Source organism: Lupinus angustifolius, chromosome LG05 (genome assembly GCF_001865875.1).
Source record: "Lupinus angustifolius cultivar Tanjil chromosome LG05, LupAngTanjil_v1.0, whole genome shotgun sequence".
Taxonomy (NCBI): domain Eukaryota; kingdom Viridiplantae; phylum Streptophyta; class Magnoliopsida; order Fabales; family Fabaceae; genus Lupinus; species Lupinus angustifolius.
In genome coordinates, this window is record NC_032013.1 from 12,277,996 (window position 1) to 12,295,934 (window position 17,939).

The 17,939-nt window shown below is 31.3% G+C and overlaps 1 protein-coding gene across 1 annotated transcript; it reads left to right on the forward strand.

Annotated features, from left to right (window-relative positions):
* LOC109347842 (60S ribosomal protein L28-2-like) lies at positions 3,661-6,274 on the forward strand. Its single transcript, XM_019587930.1, has 3 exons — positions 3,661-3,859; positions 4,221-4,384; positions 5,935-6,274. Exons 1-3 carry the CDS (start codon positions 3,712-3,714, stop codon positions 6,061-6,063), a joined length of 441 nt encoding a protein of 146 aa, XP_019443475.1. The 5' UTR covers positions 3,661-3,711; the 3' UTR covers positions 6,064-6,274.

The following is a 17,939-nucleotide window of genomic DNA, read 5'->3' on the forward strand; positions in this document are numbered from 1 at the left end:
ACCCATGAAAAAAATCTATAATGATTTGTGAAATATGAGAGACTATACATATGTACATTGATATTGTCTAACTTTAAATTGTGAGTTATATAGATAATGTTCATCGATATTGTCTTTTATTGCATATCATGACATGTATGTATGACAAAAATGAATTTAGAATTTATGGAGACTCTGCTATAACTAGCTGCAATAAGAAAATTGTCATCGTTAAAAAGATAAAGTATCAAGTTTTGTCTAAAATTATGCTTATGAAAAGAACAAGTTTTTAAATGAGATTATAGACATATGATTTGAAATTGGGAAACCAAGTTTTGTCAAAAAAATGTTTATGGGCATATCATTGGGAAAATCATAATTTGAAATTGAAATTGTCTATTAAAGACATGACTTTCCAAACGAAAAATCTTTGTCAAGTAGAAGTTTTTTGGGTACAACTCAATTGAGATACTTGAACTATGTAATTGTTCTAATAAGCAATTTTTTATTAAATTAAATGTTAGGATTATATTCTTTTTCTTTTGTTTTTCTCTTCTTCTATCTACTTCCTTACCTAATCACATTTATGAGGAGTGATCCACTTACTCTTACTCCTCATCCTTTGTATAGTGCTTTACCTTCTTACAAATTCAACATTTCATATTCGGGATATATTCACTTTATACATTACTTTATTCCGATAATATTCATTTAACCATATATTTAAATAACATATACATATTTGTTGGTTTCCTTGCAAGTCAACATGTCTTCTTGATTTTTAATTATATAAATTGTATACTTAGCATAAGCAATCTACAACAAGATTCAAGTTTGTTTCATCTTTGGATTATTGCACAATCTATTGGGTTACTTAGCCTAATCTTGTATTATTCATTAAACGAAAAGTATTATTGTGTCTAATGTAACATTATTTATTATACTAGCATATATGTTGTATCATTCTATCTCACCTTGAAAGTATTATTTTGTAGTACCTAAAGTATTATCTCATTTTGAAATTTTTTTACACATTTTTATTTATGTTGAATAGGCTGATGATATTTTGTTTTTTTATTTATGTTGATGTTTAATTAATGTCCATGTCACGAGATGTTGGACTTGGATGACTTTTTTATATCACAAAATGAAATAACTTTTGTTATTGGCTTTGGATACAATGGTGAAAATTATATATGAAGAATGCAAATTGACCTTAAACTTCATAAAAAAACTAAATTAGATTGAAAGGTTCTGCCATTATGAAATTATGATTTTATTTTTAATGTTTTGTGGTGGTGAAACTTGATAGTTTCATATTTATGTATTTGCTTATAATTTAATGATACTATTGAAATGGATTAGATGATCAAACTTTTTCTTCTCCCCATCAATCTCATGTTAGTAAGAAGTCAATGTTTGCTTACTGATGTTAGTTGTTTGTGTTCAATTCACAAGTGTTTATGTTTTAAACAAAACATGTTTGATATGATTTTTAATAGATATTTTTCTGATCTTTATCAACCTAAATATTAAAAAAATATCTCACAACTTTGTAATTCTTTAAAGTTCCATTTCACATCTTGCAATTTTAATGTAGACATATAAACAAATATCAAATTTCAGTTGCATATTTCAACAATGTTATTTATCTCATTCAATTATTACTTGAAATTGTTGATTATGAATTATATTATATTTAATTATTCTATTATTTTGGCTTACAAAAAGCTAAGGTAGAACAATTTGTGCAATTGTTGATCAGACCTACAACATCACTATAAAGATGAACAACTTCTACAATCTAGAGCAATATTTGCATCAACTACATACTAAATCAATGAATATGTTCTGAGTAAAATTCCAAATGATTTTTTTAGTTGTCTTTAAATTTTCATTACGTTTGACATAATAGATTTATTAAATTTATACTAATAAATATTCTAATCCATGACTAAGAGAGAAAAATGAATACCCGAGTTCAGATTCAGTTGATATGTCTGAAACTAATGAAATGAAGCATTCAACATACTAACTTCTGAATTTTTAAACTCATTTACAACCATCGGTCTTTCCAATTATAAGATTAAGTTGAAAGTTGGAACTCTAATAATGCTATTGTGGAATTCAGACCAGTATGAATGACTATGTAATGGTACAAGATTGGTTGTCACTAAAATGAAAATTCATGTATTTAAAGCAAAGTTCGTGTTAGAAAAATATTGGAAATCATCTTTCAAGCTTATCGGAATACATAGAAATCATATTTTATGAGGTAACCCTCCGTAATATTTTTATTAACAAATTATAATGTCATTCTTTAATTAAATTCATGCAAAATACATTACTACCCGTGTGAATGCACGGGTATCCTACTAGTTATGTACACACACATGACACTGAATTGTACTGTATGCTTGCCATATTATGGCCACCCTTTTATGCCTTCTAAATCAAGTTCCAATTGTTATAGTTTGTTCTATTTCTTTTCTTGCCCTTCTTATTTTTGGGCTACGATTTTACTAAAGATGAATTCTTCATCAATTACCCCGATTATCTCTTTTTTATACTACTCTATTTTCTTTACCTCTCTCATTAAATACACAAATTTGTTAAAGTGTGTACTTTTTCTTCTTTGAAGCAACATATTGTGATCAAACTTGAGGTCCATTTTATTTTTTCTCTTTCATCCATTATGATTGATTTGGTTAGTTAAGCTTTTGTCAAAATAAATGGTTAAAATTTGGATGAAGTTGCTTCTGCCTATGGTGCTTAAGCGTTAGTTTTGCTTCACATTCAGATTTCAAGACTGAGAGATGAAGATTTACTCACCAACAAGATGAGGTATTAGAGTATATCATTGTGTTCAACACAATTACTTCAAGCTTGGAATGCTTAATACGTTCCAACTTGTAGGGGAATGTTAAAATAATTGAGTTTTTGTTAGTTGGTTAGTTAGTTAGTTTGGTTATCCTTTATATAAATGATACAATGTAATTTTGTTTATCCATTTATTCAATATTCAAGGAATAATATTTTCTTTTTTATCTTTCTTGTTTCATCAAGAAGATTTCAAACATTACTCATACTATTTTAACATAAACCCATGAAGAAAATTTAACATGTACAAATGAACCAAACTAAACATTTCATAAAAGGTTTATTTTGGACGATGGAAAATACGCAAACTGAGGCGAACCATTATACCTTATTTAAGGTCAATAAACAAATAAGTAATCTGACATTTTTACATCCCTACTTTATTTTTTTGTTTAACCAGTATCCCCACATTCAACATGGACAAAGTTTATTTTTTAATGTAATATTTATGTATTATTAGTATAAATATTTATATATAATTAGTACATAATCTATTATTCATTTTAATTTTCTCTTTTGAAGAGTTAATAATGATTAAACATTAACAATAAGTTATATAATAACATTGTATAACATTCTTATATTGTATACTTTTTTTCATATTTATTTTCCCAATAACAAAGGCGCCTATGAGTATGATTAATTTTTTATTTTATAATTTTTTTGTTTGTCAATTTTCAACTCTCATACCCTAATGGGCTAGACCGGCTGAACCCTAAGTCCAATACAATAAACCGAAAAATAGGTTGAACCGGACCGGTCTAGTGAAATTAGGGTTTCACCATAGCACTATATATAAAGCTTGAAAGAAACCCTATTTGTTCACCGCTTCTGCAGCTGAAGAAGAAGAAAATGGCGACAGTACCAGGCCAACTCGTGTGGGAGATTGTTAAGAGGAACAATTCCTTTTTGGTTAAACAATTTGGAAGAGGCTCTCAGAGCATTGAATTCAGCAAAGAACCCAACAATCTCTACAACCTCAATTCCTACAAATACTCAGGTATCTTCATTTTTTTTGTTTATTTTGTTTGATTTTCAGTTTTAATTGAAGTGGAATCTCGTCTCTGATGATAATCTATGAAATTTAGAAAATGGGCACTTCAAAAGATTAATACTTGTTGGTCTAAATGGGAATGGATATTTTATCTTTGAAAGTTTTATTTTTAATAATAAATATTTTGAAATCTGTTATTGATGTTGAAGTTGGGGTAGTATTAAAGTTTGAGACTTTGATGATATGATGAAGATAAATCTGATGTTAGGGTTGTGGATTCATTGATGAAATGTTACATTGATAAGAGTATAAACTATTGCATTTTAATTGTTATGTGGTTAAATATAGATTTGTTATTGTTTGATAGGATTGGCCAACAAGAAAACTGTTACCATTCAAGCTAATGGTAAAGATCAGGGTGTGTTGTTGGCTACAACTAAGACTAAGAAGCAAAACAAGCCTTCTGCTTTGGTTCACAAATCTGTTTTGAAAAAGGATTTCAGGAGGATTGCTAAGGCTGTGAAAAATCAGGTATTGTTATTGAATTGGTTCTGCTGAATGATTTGTGTTTTAATTATGATGTTTGATTGCGTTCCTATTTCAGAAATATGACCTTATTTGTTTTGATTTATGTTTTTGTTGGCTGGGTTCATATTTCATAGTGTTAATTTGTATCTGTGAATTGTTTATTGAAAAATATCATTGAATACATTCTGCTCATTGCATTTCATGTTGATTGTCAGCAGTTGGAATTTTTGTTTTTTCCCTACCTAAATGATAAGATAATTTATTGGGATCTATGGCTTGCACTGTAAAAGACTGTTTGCTATGATTTATGAATGTACCAGAACTTGTTTTTGACCGTTTTCTGCATAAGTAAACATTCTCAATCCCTTGTCATTAAGAGTGTTCCAGCGGTGATGAGCCTCTAACATATAAGAAGAATCCTATTTGGTTTTTTCAATGAAATACACATGTTACGCTTGGCTTCTGAGCTTATATCATTAAGAAGTATATCACGAACATGTTCTTTTGATCTTTCCCAAATTGTATGTTTGTTCTAGAAAAAAAATCTTGCCCTCGTTTCCTCTTCCAATCCCCTCCATTACATGCATTATTTAGTCATAATCATTCTCCTTGAGAATATACATTGTTGAACCTTTGCCAAATCTACTGAGATTCCCAGCTGTGATGAGGCTCTAACACATTAGAAGACTCCCTATGTGGGTTTCTCCAATGAAATATACATGTTACGCTTGGCTTCTGAGCTTAGATATCATTGAAAAGTGCATTTCCCATCATATTTTGTTGCTCTCCTTGACATGATGTTATTTTTACTAGAAGAATTAATCATTTTCATCTAATATAACCATCTAAGTTCTCTTCGAAAATTATATTTGGTCTTAATCATTCTCCTTGAGTACAAACCTTCACCAAGAAGGCTGAGTTTCCAGTTTCCAAGCAGTGATGAGGCTCTAACATGTAAGAAAATTCCATTAGTTGGTTTTCTTCAATGAAATATAAATGTTACGCTTGGCTTCTGAGCTTCTAACATTCATGTGTTCTCTCCTTAATGTATTTATTTTATTTTATCTGATATCAAATTGTTAATAGAGGAAATTGTGCACCCTCTTTTTCATGCCAACCAATTGTTCTACATACATGTCTGAATTTATGTTATAAAAGTTATGTTTGTTTTGAATCATTCTCCTTTGATACACAACTTTGGCGAATAAGACTAAGTTTTCCAGCAGTGATGAGGCTCTAACATTTAAGAAGACTCCCTGTGTGGGTTTCTCCTATGCAATATACATGTTACGCTTGGCTTCTGAGCTTCTATCATTAAGATGTTTCTCTCGAATGTTCTCTTTTATCTATTTCTGATATTGTTAACAGAAGGACATTTGCTTGTTTTTTCTTTACCAATTAGCCATTCTCCTATAATACAGGACTAAATTTAGTGCATATAGAAAATTTCTGTTTTTTGAATTGTTTTCTTGGCGATGTTACTGCATTAAATATCTATGGATGTGTCCTACTTTTATCTGATTTCTTTTTCCGAATTTTCTCGTGTGGTGCAGGTGGCCGATAACCACTATAGACCTGATCTCAAGAAGGCTGCCCTTGCAAGGTTGAGTGTTGTTCACAAAAGCCTCAAAGTTGCCAAGTCTGGTGCTAAGAAGAGGAACAGGCAGGGTGCAAGGAAGTGAATTGGTTCATGAAATTTCAATCTCATTGTTCCCCCTTTCTAGTTTTTGATTGTTTCTAGAACTAAATTTTATATTTCTGGAGTTGTTTGAAAACACATTTATTTTAGTATTCAATATAAAACTTGTTCTACCATGTTTGCATGATGAACATAGTTTTATAGAAACTTGAAGCAAGATGCTGCATGAATGTTTTCATTTGAGGGTTTATCTTATATGTTTAGACTTTTAAAATCATTTTAAAAGAGTTTCTGTTTTCCAAATGTAGGATTTTGTTTCACTTGGTTAACCTTTTCTAAGTCTTTGCTATTGTGGTAGTTTTGTTAAACCTCTATAACAGTTGGATTCGTGTGGTATGGTTTTTGTAATTATGGCTACATAAATTGATTTCTTGTGGTCACTATTAATAGTTTTTTGTTACAAACACTAAAATCACAGGGATATGTTATTTTACATATATCTATATCTGCTGGATTTCTCTATATAATATCCCAACATAATAGTATAAATAATTTGTTCAGTATAAATAATTTGAACCTTTCTAGACTACAGTGACATTATGGATTTATATTCGACTTTATGCTAATGCCCCTGAACACAAATTTCCTGTAATTAGTTGACTGAGATCTATTATCATACAAATGCAAGCAGAGTCTATATCTTGCATATTCCAGTGTTATATAATCGATAAAAAATCATAGAAAAGCATGTTGTGTTAGTCACAATTGTTGTTAAGTCAAATTCTTGGGTCCAAATGTTAATCACTATGTAATGGTAAAAAATCATCCACAACCCTCCTTTTAGCTCCTTCTCTTGCAAAATCAACTTTAAACATGAAATAATCATTTTTAATGTTCATCTTGTCCAAATCATTAGTCATTTTCCATGGAGACCATATCTATTTGTGTTATGAGTTGTGATCGGTCAAAAAACTATTTAAAAATTAAACTTGTAATTTAAATACATTTTTCATGTCGGGCTTGTAAGCTCTCTCATTTTGCTAGTTGATTAGTGGAGGTCAACCTTTAGACCTTTTGCTCAAAGCTCTCGTAGAGAATTCGAAGTTCTAATTTTGAAGTTCACGCATCTAGTTACAAACTTTTATAGTCACTCACAAAACTCTCAAATAATTCCGTAGAGAATTCGAAGTTCTAATTTTGAAGTTCACGCATCTAGTTATAAACTTTTATAGTCACTCACAAAACTCTCAAATAGTTCCGGAGATTATACATTAATTTAACTAGTTAACTAATTTTTAATTTCTTGAGGGCATATTGTTTATAAGGGGGCAAAAATAGAACTTGCCTTTCCTTGCACAAAATATAAATAACTTCATTATACATTAAAAAATAGATGACAATGGAAAAGAGTAATATTCCTTTTTTTGTTGATATAAACCATCCTTGATCTGAAACACCAAAAGGGTTGCATAGTATTTAAGATTCAAATTAGGATAGGTCAGATCATAAGCTGACATGATGGTTAGAGTAAAGGGTTTAAAGAATGAAATGAATAAGGTGGAGGGTTCAAGTTTCATTCACAATAAACTAAAAAAAGAGTCATAAGATGATCCAATGATTATAGAGTGAAATAAATGAAGTTGAAGGTACGAGTTCCACTCACAATAAATATTAACATACTAACATTTACCTATAAAAAAATCGGCATATTTTGTTATATATATTTAAGTAGGGAATTGTATGAGACTTTGTCCCCAAGTATATATATTTGGGTACTGGTTAAGAATATAGGATTATGCTATTTATATTTACATGGGTTTCGTTTAGAATACACCTTATTAGAATTGTGGGGCTCGTTTTGCCTTTGAAATCCTAATCGAACACGTTGTCATATAAAATCAACATTGTAAATTGACATGAGATTCTTGAGTGACAAAAATAACAACATTGTAAATTGACATGGGATTCTTGAGTGAAGAATAATCAATTCTATTGAAAATGTTAACCGTGTTTTGCCACACACTAGAGATGTTGATAGATTTATTTAATTAAAAATAAGTTTATAGCCATATTTGTTTAAACGATTTTTTTTTATTAAACTCAGATTTTGAAGTCATGATTTAAAAAATTAATTAAATTGGTACATATCTTTCAGTTGATGACTTATAAGCCCTTTTATATCAATATATACTTATTAGCTAGTTGTCCAACTTATTGTATCAAATACTTTCGATTGAATAAATTAACTTATCGACCTTCATCAGTATAAAACAACTATTTAACCTGTTTTGCTAAAAAGAGCTATGTTTGTTATCTATATTTACAGTGTTGGTTGAGATGGTTGGATCAGACTGTGATCAGGGAGTCTCCAACTATCAGAGAGTTCTATTGTTATTGAGGATAGGAAGAATGAAGAGTCATATGTGATACACCATGTCTTAACTAAAACCTTGAAACATTAGTTCCATAGGCTTTTACTTTTTATAAACTCTTTCACTCCTTTCTGCATATCCAATATGTAACTTCAAACTTTAATAAACCCAACAATCTCCCCCTGAAGTTGGTACCACACACTTTCCGGTCAGCTCTCCCTTAGTCCACCATATCCAAACTGAACCATCGGTTCTGATACCACTTGTTGGTGCAGCGAAAATGATCGTTGTGCAGCGTTGGCCACAATCACTCAGATTACAAACCCTAACACACTCATGGACCCATATGCCCATGAAGTGTTTCTATTTGTGGCTTATATCTGGTGCACATTATAACAAAGAATTGAGTCCAATATATAACATTGATACTCTACTTTATTGTAATACTAGCCAATGCGAGACTAACAAAATAACACATTTCAAGTATCCCAAGAGTGATTAACTACATTAATTTCAATTAATTTTGTATGGTTAATATTAGAGAAAAAGATACATGCATTAACAATGTAGAAGCTTTTTATATTGTCACTATGTCATTTATCATTTATTTTTCAATTATCATTGGTTGTTAGATAAAACTAATATGATGCATAATACATAAATATTACATTTTTAATGTTATGGTTATTTGATGTGAAAGAAAAAGTCATATAGGTGTTCTAAGAAACCTCTCAAATCCAACCACGGAAAGAATTTGACAACCTTTTCATATGTTATGAATTTTTTTTGGGTACATCATATGTTATGAATTTGCATATAGTCATATCTATCTATTTTTGTTATAATTATCTTTCATAGTTAAGATTAACTCCGTGTCTACTATTCAAGCAGAATTCCCCTAATCAATGATGTCATTTTTAACGAAGAACAATGAATTGTTTTTTTTTGTATATATATATTTTTGGTATAACTAAGAATATCTCATCACTATATTAATAAAAAACTAATTATTTTTGAGGTATTTGAATACATTTCTAAACAAGCATTATTTTAAGGAATCGAAATTCAAACTTTTTACCTTATTTAAGAATTTAATAAAATCTTACACCACTATAAAAATAAATATTCATATTTGTATACTGATGTGGGCATTAATGTATCAAATATTGAAAGGTAAACACAACCTCACAAACCAATAGATGCCAGCTAGTTTGATGCTTATTATAATATATAGTTGATAGACTTACACCACTATGTTTATCCTCTAGAAAAGGGTAAAAAGGAACTTCAAAATTTCCTAAGTCATTTGAGTCATACTAATAATTTGTTATATAAGAGAAAATAAACTCTAAAAGGAAAAAAAAAAGAACAAAATAATAAAATCTCAAATGGAATATGATAAGATATAACCTTAGATATACTAATTATTATTAATCAAAACTTGCTAAGAAATCCATCTTGAAAGTTTTGACAAAGTCTATAGTCAATGAAAACAAATTATCACACGTATTGGAATATTAATAATATGTTACTTGTGTCTTAGTACAATTCACTATTCTTTAGTCTTATAAATATATGAATTCATACAATACACATTTTCATAATTAATTTTGTTACTAGTTACCTTTGAAAAACTATTCTGGCTGCTGATCAAACAACAACTATGTCTATAGAGAAATCTCTCTCTCTCAATGATAACAATGGTCATAGCATCATCAAGGGTCAAAAATCAGCAAAACGAAGACATTCCGATCGTCGTTCGTCTTCGAGGGAGGTGACTTTGGAGCAAGGGAAGCGGCTGAAAGACATGGACTCGAACAAATTGAAAGCTGAAATCAAGAGGTGGGCTAAGGCCGTAGTCGCATACGCGCGCCAAATTAGTGGTCGTTTTGGGAGCTCTTAAGCCAAACTGACAAGTTTAACTTACTGAAGTAACATCAAACAATTTGATTATGAAGCAAGTAAGATTATATCAACCCTTTAGATAAGGTTTATAGAGATCGCAACCCGCTATCTACAAGTTGATACATTCTTACCTCAACAATGCTTACTTTGGAGAAGTTTTTTCTGTTATCTACATTCACAAATCACAATTCATGCATACATGTGTTTTGGTTAAAGAAAGAAGTGCTGTTGGACTATGAAGATGAGGTTTTTACATCAAAAGGTTGTGGAATGGAGTAGTTGTGTTACATGTTAGAGAATTGGTTGATGTACATATATGTTTATGCCAAGATGAATCAAATAATGGAGGAGGAAATTGCATCCTTGGAAATTTGCAATGACAAGAATTGAGCCTTGTCATTTTGATTGTAGAAAACCAAATAGCATTTGAATCTTAATCTCTTATTCACATTCAATTGCTAAATGTATATAAATAAATTCTTCTATACATCTTCAATTTTCCTTACTTCTTAGCTTGGTTTCAATTTTCATTCTGTATAATTGCTTATGTACTTGCCTTGTGCAATGGCGAGTTCTGAGCATACACATAATTGTAGCATCTTTTCATCACCTTTGTAGTGTTGTGAGCTAGGTCTATGGAGTCATTCCCTCTCTACCTGCTTTCTCGCGAGAGCATGGAGCTTTCGGTTTGAGTTTCTTCATCTCGGTTATCCTTCAACCATTGGCTTAACGAATTCTAGTAATTTGTTCAACCAATCTACTCGATGTTTGTTTGCCCGAATATTGTGTTCTAAGCACCAATCTCGATTCTCCTTGCAGTTCTCCATTTAACCTCTAATCAAAAGTCTACCTATATGCTTGTTTGTGGTACTAGGAGTTATATTCTTACTATAATAGTTGAAGCAATTGGTGATTTGAAATGGTAAATGTTCTTAATCCAGATTTTCAAAAAAGAAACTTATTTAATGTAAATGTAATAAACCAATGACTTAAATTGTTGAATTGCTTTATAGTATTTAAACTCTTGCACATCTTTTTTCACAGCACAATAATCTTTTGTGAGCTTATTTTTGTTTATCTTTTGGACATTCACTATTTGAGTGACATTGGTTTGTGGCAACTAATGATGTGCTGCTGTCTGTCTTCAAACTGAATAATTCACAACGGTTGTCTCAATAAATTAATTTTATTAACAATAAGGCGTTGATCTAGTGGTGTAAGACTTCATTAGATACTCAGACAATCCAAAAAGTCAAATGTTCGATTCCTGACTCCAAATCCAAAAAATACTTCCACAAGTCCCTCACTGCTATATCTATAGAGCATAATATTTATGCACTGATACTACAATGTAAAGATTTATACACAGTTAGTATATTATCCACTATTCATTTGTATTACTTTTATTCAAGAGTCAACGATATTTGAAAATAAATGGTAAATAATGCAATGACACTATAAAAACTCTTACACTATCATTTTATGTTTCTCATACATATAATGAAAGTTAAAAGCCCCTAAAAAGACACTATCCTTGTTTCACTGATATTTTGATAAACTTAAGTCATTAATTACTTTCATATTCACAATTGAAAGGTAAAGACTAAACTGTATTTGAGTGATGTTGATGAAGTGATTGATAAGCTTGGAAAAGCATCATAAAACTCACTCCAACTTTTTAATTTCTTCAAATTTCTTATCTCCTCTAGAAATAGTCCTTAAAAGCTTCTTAGAACACATGTGGTGCCTGTGTTGTGTTTTTTGCACGGTTGGCTTTTACCCAAGCATGTTCCTGCAAAAGAATACAATACCATAGCATGTCATATCTCATAAAACGTTTTTAAATTAAACATGTTTTTAGTCCCTATAAATCAGAGTTGCCCTTTTGAAGGAGTTGCTTTTGGAATAGATCGGACTATTTTTACTTTACGAGCAAGTTGAAAAAAATAACTTATTTTGATTTTCTTCCTTGTCATTAGCTGAAATCCGTTAAGTGCTGAAATGCCATCTTGATATGGGTAACACAAGTCGTCTTATGTGTATTATATAGGACTACATGATCACTTAACTGCCAGGACAAAATCAAAATAACCTAAGTTGCAAGGACTAAATCAGAATTTTTATTTTCTTGGTACTTAACAAAATGACCCTATTTCATAGGGGTAAAACATATCAAAGACATATCTAAGACAACTTTGTTTTTTGACACATAAAGAAATGATTGGATGAAAAACAATACATTAAATAATCACCTCAAGAACCAAACTTGATCAATTAGAGGACATTCTCTATGATTAAAATAGCTGCAAGTCCATGCTCTATTTTCCATTTCCCCTCCTCATGATATATCCATGCTAAAAGTGCACACTTGGTGCATATAGAGTGACATCACTATAAGAAACTAAAAACTGAAGGGTATCATCAAATCAGTATGAGAAAAAAACCCAAGTTTTATTGACAGTATAACATGTGAAAGAGCAGAGTTTAGAAAAGTTGGCATGCTGAAAATTTAAGTAGATACACCTTCTATATATTTGCTTAAATATGTTCCAATTTGTTGGTAATATGAAGAGGAATAGGCTCCTACTGTTGCGGCGGCGGCACGAGGAATCGGCCGCCTAAAATTACTAGCAACTTCAATGCATCTATCCTGATTTCCATAATGTTCTGAAGAGGAACATACTAAGTTATGACTTAGCATTTTACAAAACCCAATGGGAAAGAATGCATGCTAAAGGAATGATAAGGGAAACTATTTTGTGCTCTTGGAATAAATGCATGCTCAAGGAAAGATATCTTCATTAATTTTAAGTTGGTATCCCAAAATTCATGCTTTAAAAAAAAATAAATGGTGGAGACCATTCCTTCAGCATGCTAGAATTACTCTAAAAGAAGGTAGCAGCAAAAGCAAAAATGCCTTTGGGAATGCATAAGCAAAATGGAGTTCAACACTAAGAGAACTTCTATACGTTTTCACCACCGACTAGAATAACATTTATTAGAGTACTAATATTGCTCAGTGCGATACATGATTTAGTAGTACATCAAATAGAGTTCAAGACTACGAGTCACTCTAGTAAAATCTGGCTATGCAAATGTTCAATTCACATGACAAATTTCTTTATGCACAATCTTACTGTGACCACATAAATTCCCGGACATTATTTTTTAATTTTAAGTGGGGTTAATATGTAGACGACTTACTGTGCTATCAGATTTCAGTTCCTTTTTCAGTACCCACTTATAACCAATAAGTTGCAACCAGGAAGCATGTCAGCTAAATGTCAGGTCTTGTTAGACTCTTGCCACAAATCAACATCCAAAGAATCAAAGCTTATTGGAAAGTTGATGAATCCACATTTTTAAATAATGATTTGGAAGAATAAATCTATGTGGAACAACTTGAAGGTTTTGTAATCCATATGCAAGAAAATAAGGTTTGCAAGTTAGATAAGTCGTTATATGGTCTTAAGCAAGTACTTAAACAATGTTATAAAAAAAGTTTGACAACTTAATTGTCTCGAATGAGTTTAAGGTGAATGAAAATGACAAATGCATTTATTATAAATCAGAAAATGACAATTGCACTTTCATATGTCTCTACTCATATTTGGTTCCAACATTCATGTTGTGAATAATATGAAATCATTGTTGTGAATAATATGAAAGACTTTAGAGAGACAAATATAATCCTTGGTATAAATATTACTAGGTCAAAGGAAATAATTTCTTTGGATCAATCTCACTATGTAGAGAAGATCTTAAAGATATATAAATACTTGACTATAAACTTGCTAGCACACCATATGATCTAAGTATACAAAATTTTAGGAACACTGGTGAATATATAAGACAAACTGAGTATGTTAGCATCATTGGTAGCCTTCAGTATGCCATTGATTACACTATACCTAATATTAAGCATTGACATGTTATAGAAAGGATAATGATGTACCTTAAGAAAACAATAAACCTTGGATTACATTAGTGGAGGTTTTCAGCTGTCCTAGAAGGATTCAACAATGTTGATTAAAATACTCTTTTAGATGATTCCAAAGCAACCAGTGGCTATATATTTAACATAACTGGTGGGGTTGTTTCTTAGAAGTCAAAGAAACAAACTATTTTAACTCAATCCACTATGAAAGCTGAGATGATAACATTAGCAACATCTAGTGAAGAAGCAAGTTAGCTAAGAAGCTTGCTTGCAAAGATTCCCCTATGGAAAAAACCAATATAAGTTGTGTTAATCCATTATGATAGTACCGCGACTTTTGCAAAGATTGAGAACCACTTTTATAACGGTAAGAAACGACAAATACGCCGTAAGCACAACACTATTAGAGACTTACTCTCTAAAGGAGCTATTAGAGTGAATCATGCATACACTAAGAATAACTTAGCAGATCCTTTGACGAAAGAACTAGTTAGAGAGAAAATCCATAATACTTCTAAGAGTTTGGGACTATTGCTGTTAGAACGAAGATCACCCATGATGGTAATCTCACATAACTGATGAAGATCCCAAGAGGCAGGTTCAATGAGTAATAACAAGTCCTAGAGTAATATGAGAATGAACATGCTATAAAATTATGAGAAGCATGATTATTGTGGTAGATATAAGGATGAGTTAAACTTTTAATGAGATCTACATTCAAATTACATTCAAATTGGAGTGGAGTATCTAGATTACAAGAGTATTCTTGATAGACTCAACTATGCGAATGTGGATGTGAGGGCTGCTTACTATGAAATTTTGGGGCATAAATTTATAGAACGTTCACTGTGATAGACGTGCATAACCTTTAATGCACGAGCTTTAAAGAATACATCTTTGAAAAAGTTGTGTGTGGTTTGATGTTCGAGATAGAGTTCAAGACTACAAGTCACTTTAGTAAAATCTAGATCTTATTTACTATACAAATGTTCAAATGGCATGACACGTTTTTACGCACAATCTTATTGATGCCACATAAATTCCCGAAAATTGTGTTTTAATTTCAAGTAGGGAATTAATATGTAGACGACCTACTGTGCCATCGGGTTTCAGTTCCTTTTTCAATAACCACTTACAACCAATAAATTTACAACCAGGAAGCGAGTTAGCTAAGTTCCAAGTCTTGTTAGGCTGTAGAGAATCCATCTCATCAATTATGGTCTCTTCCCACAAATCAACGTCCAAAGAAGTCAAAGTTTCTTGGAGAGTTGATGGATCATCCTTCAATATATAAAACATATAATCAGATTCATACTCTCTAGCAATTCTTGCTCTCTTTCTTCTTCTAGACTATATTTCCAACCCTTCAATTTTATCATTATCTCTAATCACATGTATATGACTAATTGATGTGCTCTCATTATCCTCACTTTAAAAAAAGAATTTCTTTTCATTGAAGTCAACATCGTTAGACTCAATGACCACTTTTGTGTTAAGGTCATAAAACATGTACGCCTTGCTATTTACAATATACCTAATGAATACACATTCATAGGCTCTAATTGTAAGTTTAATTTTCTAGGGGCATATCCTCATAAATAATTTCATGAGCAATTATCTGTTTCTCAATGACTGAGATTCTACTGATTTATCATCAATTCAATCTGATCCTTGAGATAGCAATTAACAACATATTTTATAGTCTCAACTTCCCCAGTAACATATTTTTTCTCAAATATATACCAATTTAATTTGACAGACTTGTATGATAGTAGTAACCATAGAGATTATTAGATAACCCATTTAGAATGAAATTCTTACAAATGTAACCATTTTCATTCTAGAGAGCTATATGATGGTCGAGGAGAAATTTCAGCTTTGGAATCTCGGTTATTTGGATCTCCTACTCCTGGTATTATTTCCACACTTTATCATTCTCTTTTTCTTTCAAATTTTTCCAACACTATTAGGACATCTATTTTTAGAATGTGGGCAACTTTTCTCATATTCAGAAAGAATTCTATCTTATGTTGCCACCGTTTCAAATTAGTCCCATCAAACCGAAATGGTTTATTACGGTCAAAGTTGTCCGATCCAGTAATATTCTCTACGAGTGTCATTGCAGTAAGAAATATCTTAAAATTGTTGTAACCGTAGCTGCTTGCAACAATTCTAAATGACATGAAACTTACTGGCTAAGTCACGACGAGTTGCTCTCTTTAAGATGTTTCCTGACACTGTCCAAAATATGCAAGTAGACTATCAATCACGCCGTCCCCAGGATAAAATAGTTCAGTTATATGTTATCGAATTCTTACTGCACTGTAAGAACCAATCTCAAATACACCCACCACAATATGACTGCTAGTGTCAATTCTCGAAATGTCCATAGTGTGACTACTTATGCCAATTGTATTTTCCCACTATCTGATTACTAGTGTCAGTTCTTGGAATTCCCATGATTTGGCTACTTGTGCTAATTCTAGTACCACAGAAAGAAAGATAGAGAAATTTGCCAGAAATGCGCCGACATAGAATTTGACGGAGAAAGAAAAAGTTGAGTAAAAACATACTCAACTTGGGAAAAAAAATTATGAAGGAATGGTACTTCTATTTATAAGATGAGATATTTTTAAGTTCCTCCACCATCCGATGTGTGAACTTGGTGTGAAGAAGATCTTTGCTCCTGACCTTGACACGGTTTTGATAAAGACACCAACATCACCAAAAAGAGGAAAAAAGAATACTTATGAAGACAATGAAGATTCAAGCTTCAAGATATTCAAGACTTTTAGTCTAAGTCTAAATAGATACTTCTATCCTATACTATTGAATATATAATAGTAATATTGCTCAAAATATTTTTAAAATAAAATTGAAACACTTCAAGTTTAAATAAAACAATTTTCAAAATACTGTGTAACAAGTTATTGTAATCTGAGTAACATGTTACACGAGTGAGAAATCAGTTATCCAACAAAAACTGAACTGAATAATCCATTACTAAACTTTGGGTAACAGATTACTCAAGTTTCAACGTTCTTGAGTAACCGATTACTCTAAGTGACTTTTAAATTCACTGTTGGATAGAACATTTGGGTAACCGATTACTCAATACTGTAACTGTTAGGTATCAGTGACAGAATACACCTAGAAGGGGGGTTGAATAGGTATCGTGGTTTCCACTTACCGCTATTTGCACCAAAGCCCTATTCTGGAAAATCACCCAGTTAATCGATTAAAGCTATGACTTAATCGATTAAGTTGCACAGAATTAGCAGTTGCTGAATGACTCAATTACACAACCAATTACAGATTATACAGAAATGATATAGCAAATATATATGAACATAAATGATCTTTATTTGGCAGAAATAGTATATTCAAAATATCAGCTACAATAGGCAATTAAAAGCTACTTAAAACAGTAAAGAGATAAGGGAAAGATACAACCTGCAACAAGGTTTTTATACTGGTTCGTTTTGCGGTCCACTGCAAAACTACACCCAGTCCTCCCATCAGATCTGAGAGATTTTCTTCACTAAAATTGAAGCCAATGTCTCTTACATACACACTTCCAATTACAAGACCTTGAACGCTACCTTCTTGAATTCCCACAACCTCTACCTTGGTTTGACCTTACCCAATCGCCTAGGAAAACCTTTCCTACGATCCAGCCCCATCGAAGAGTATGTTCTAAACTCA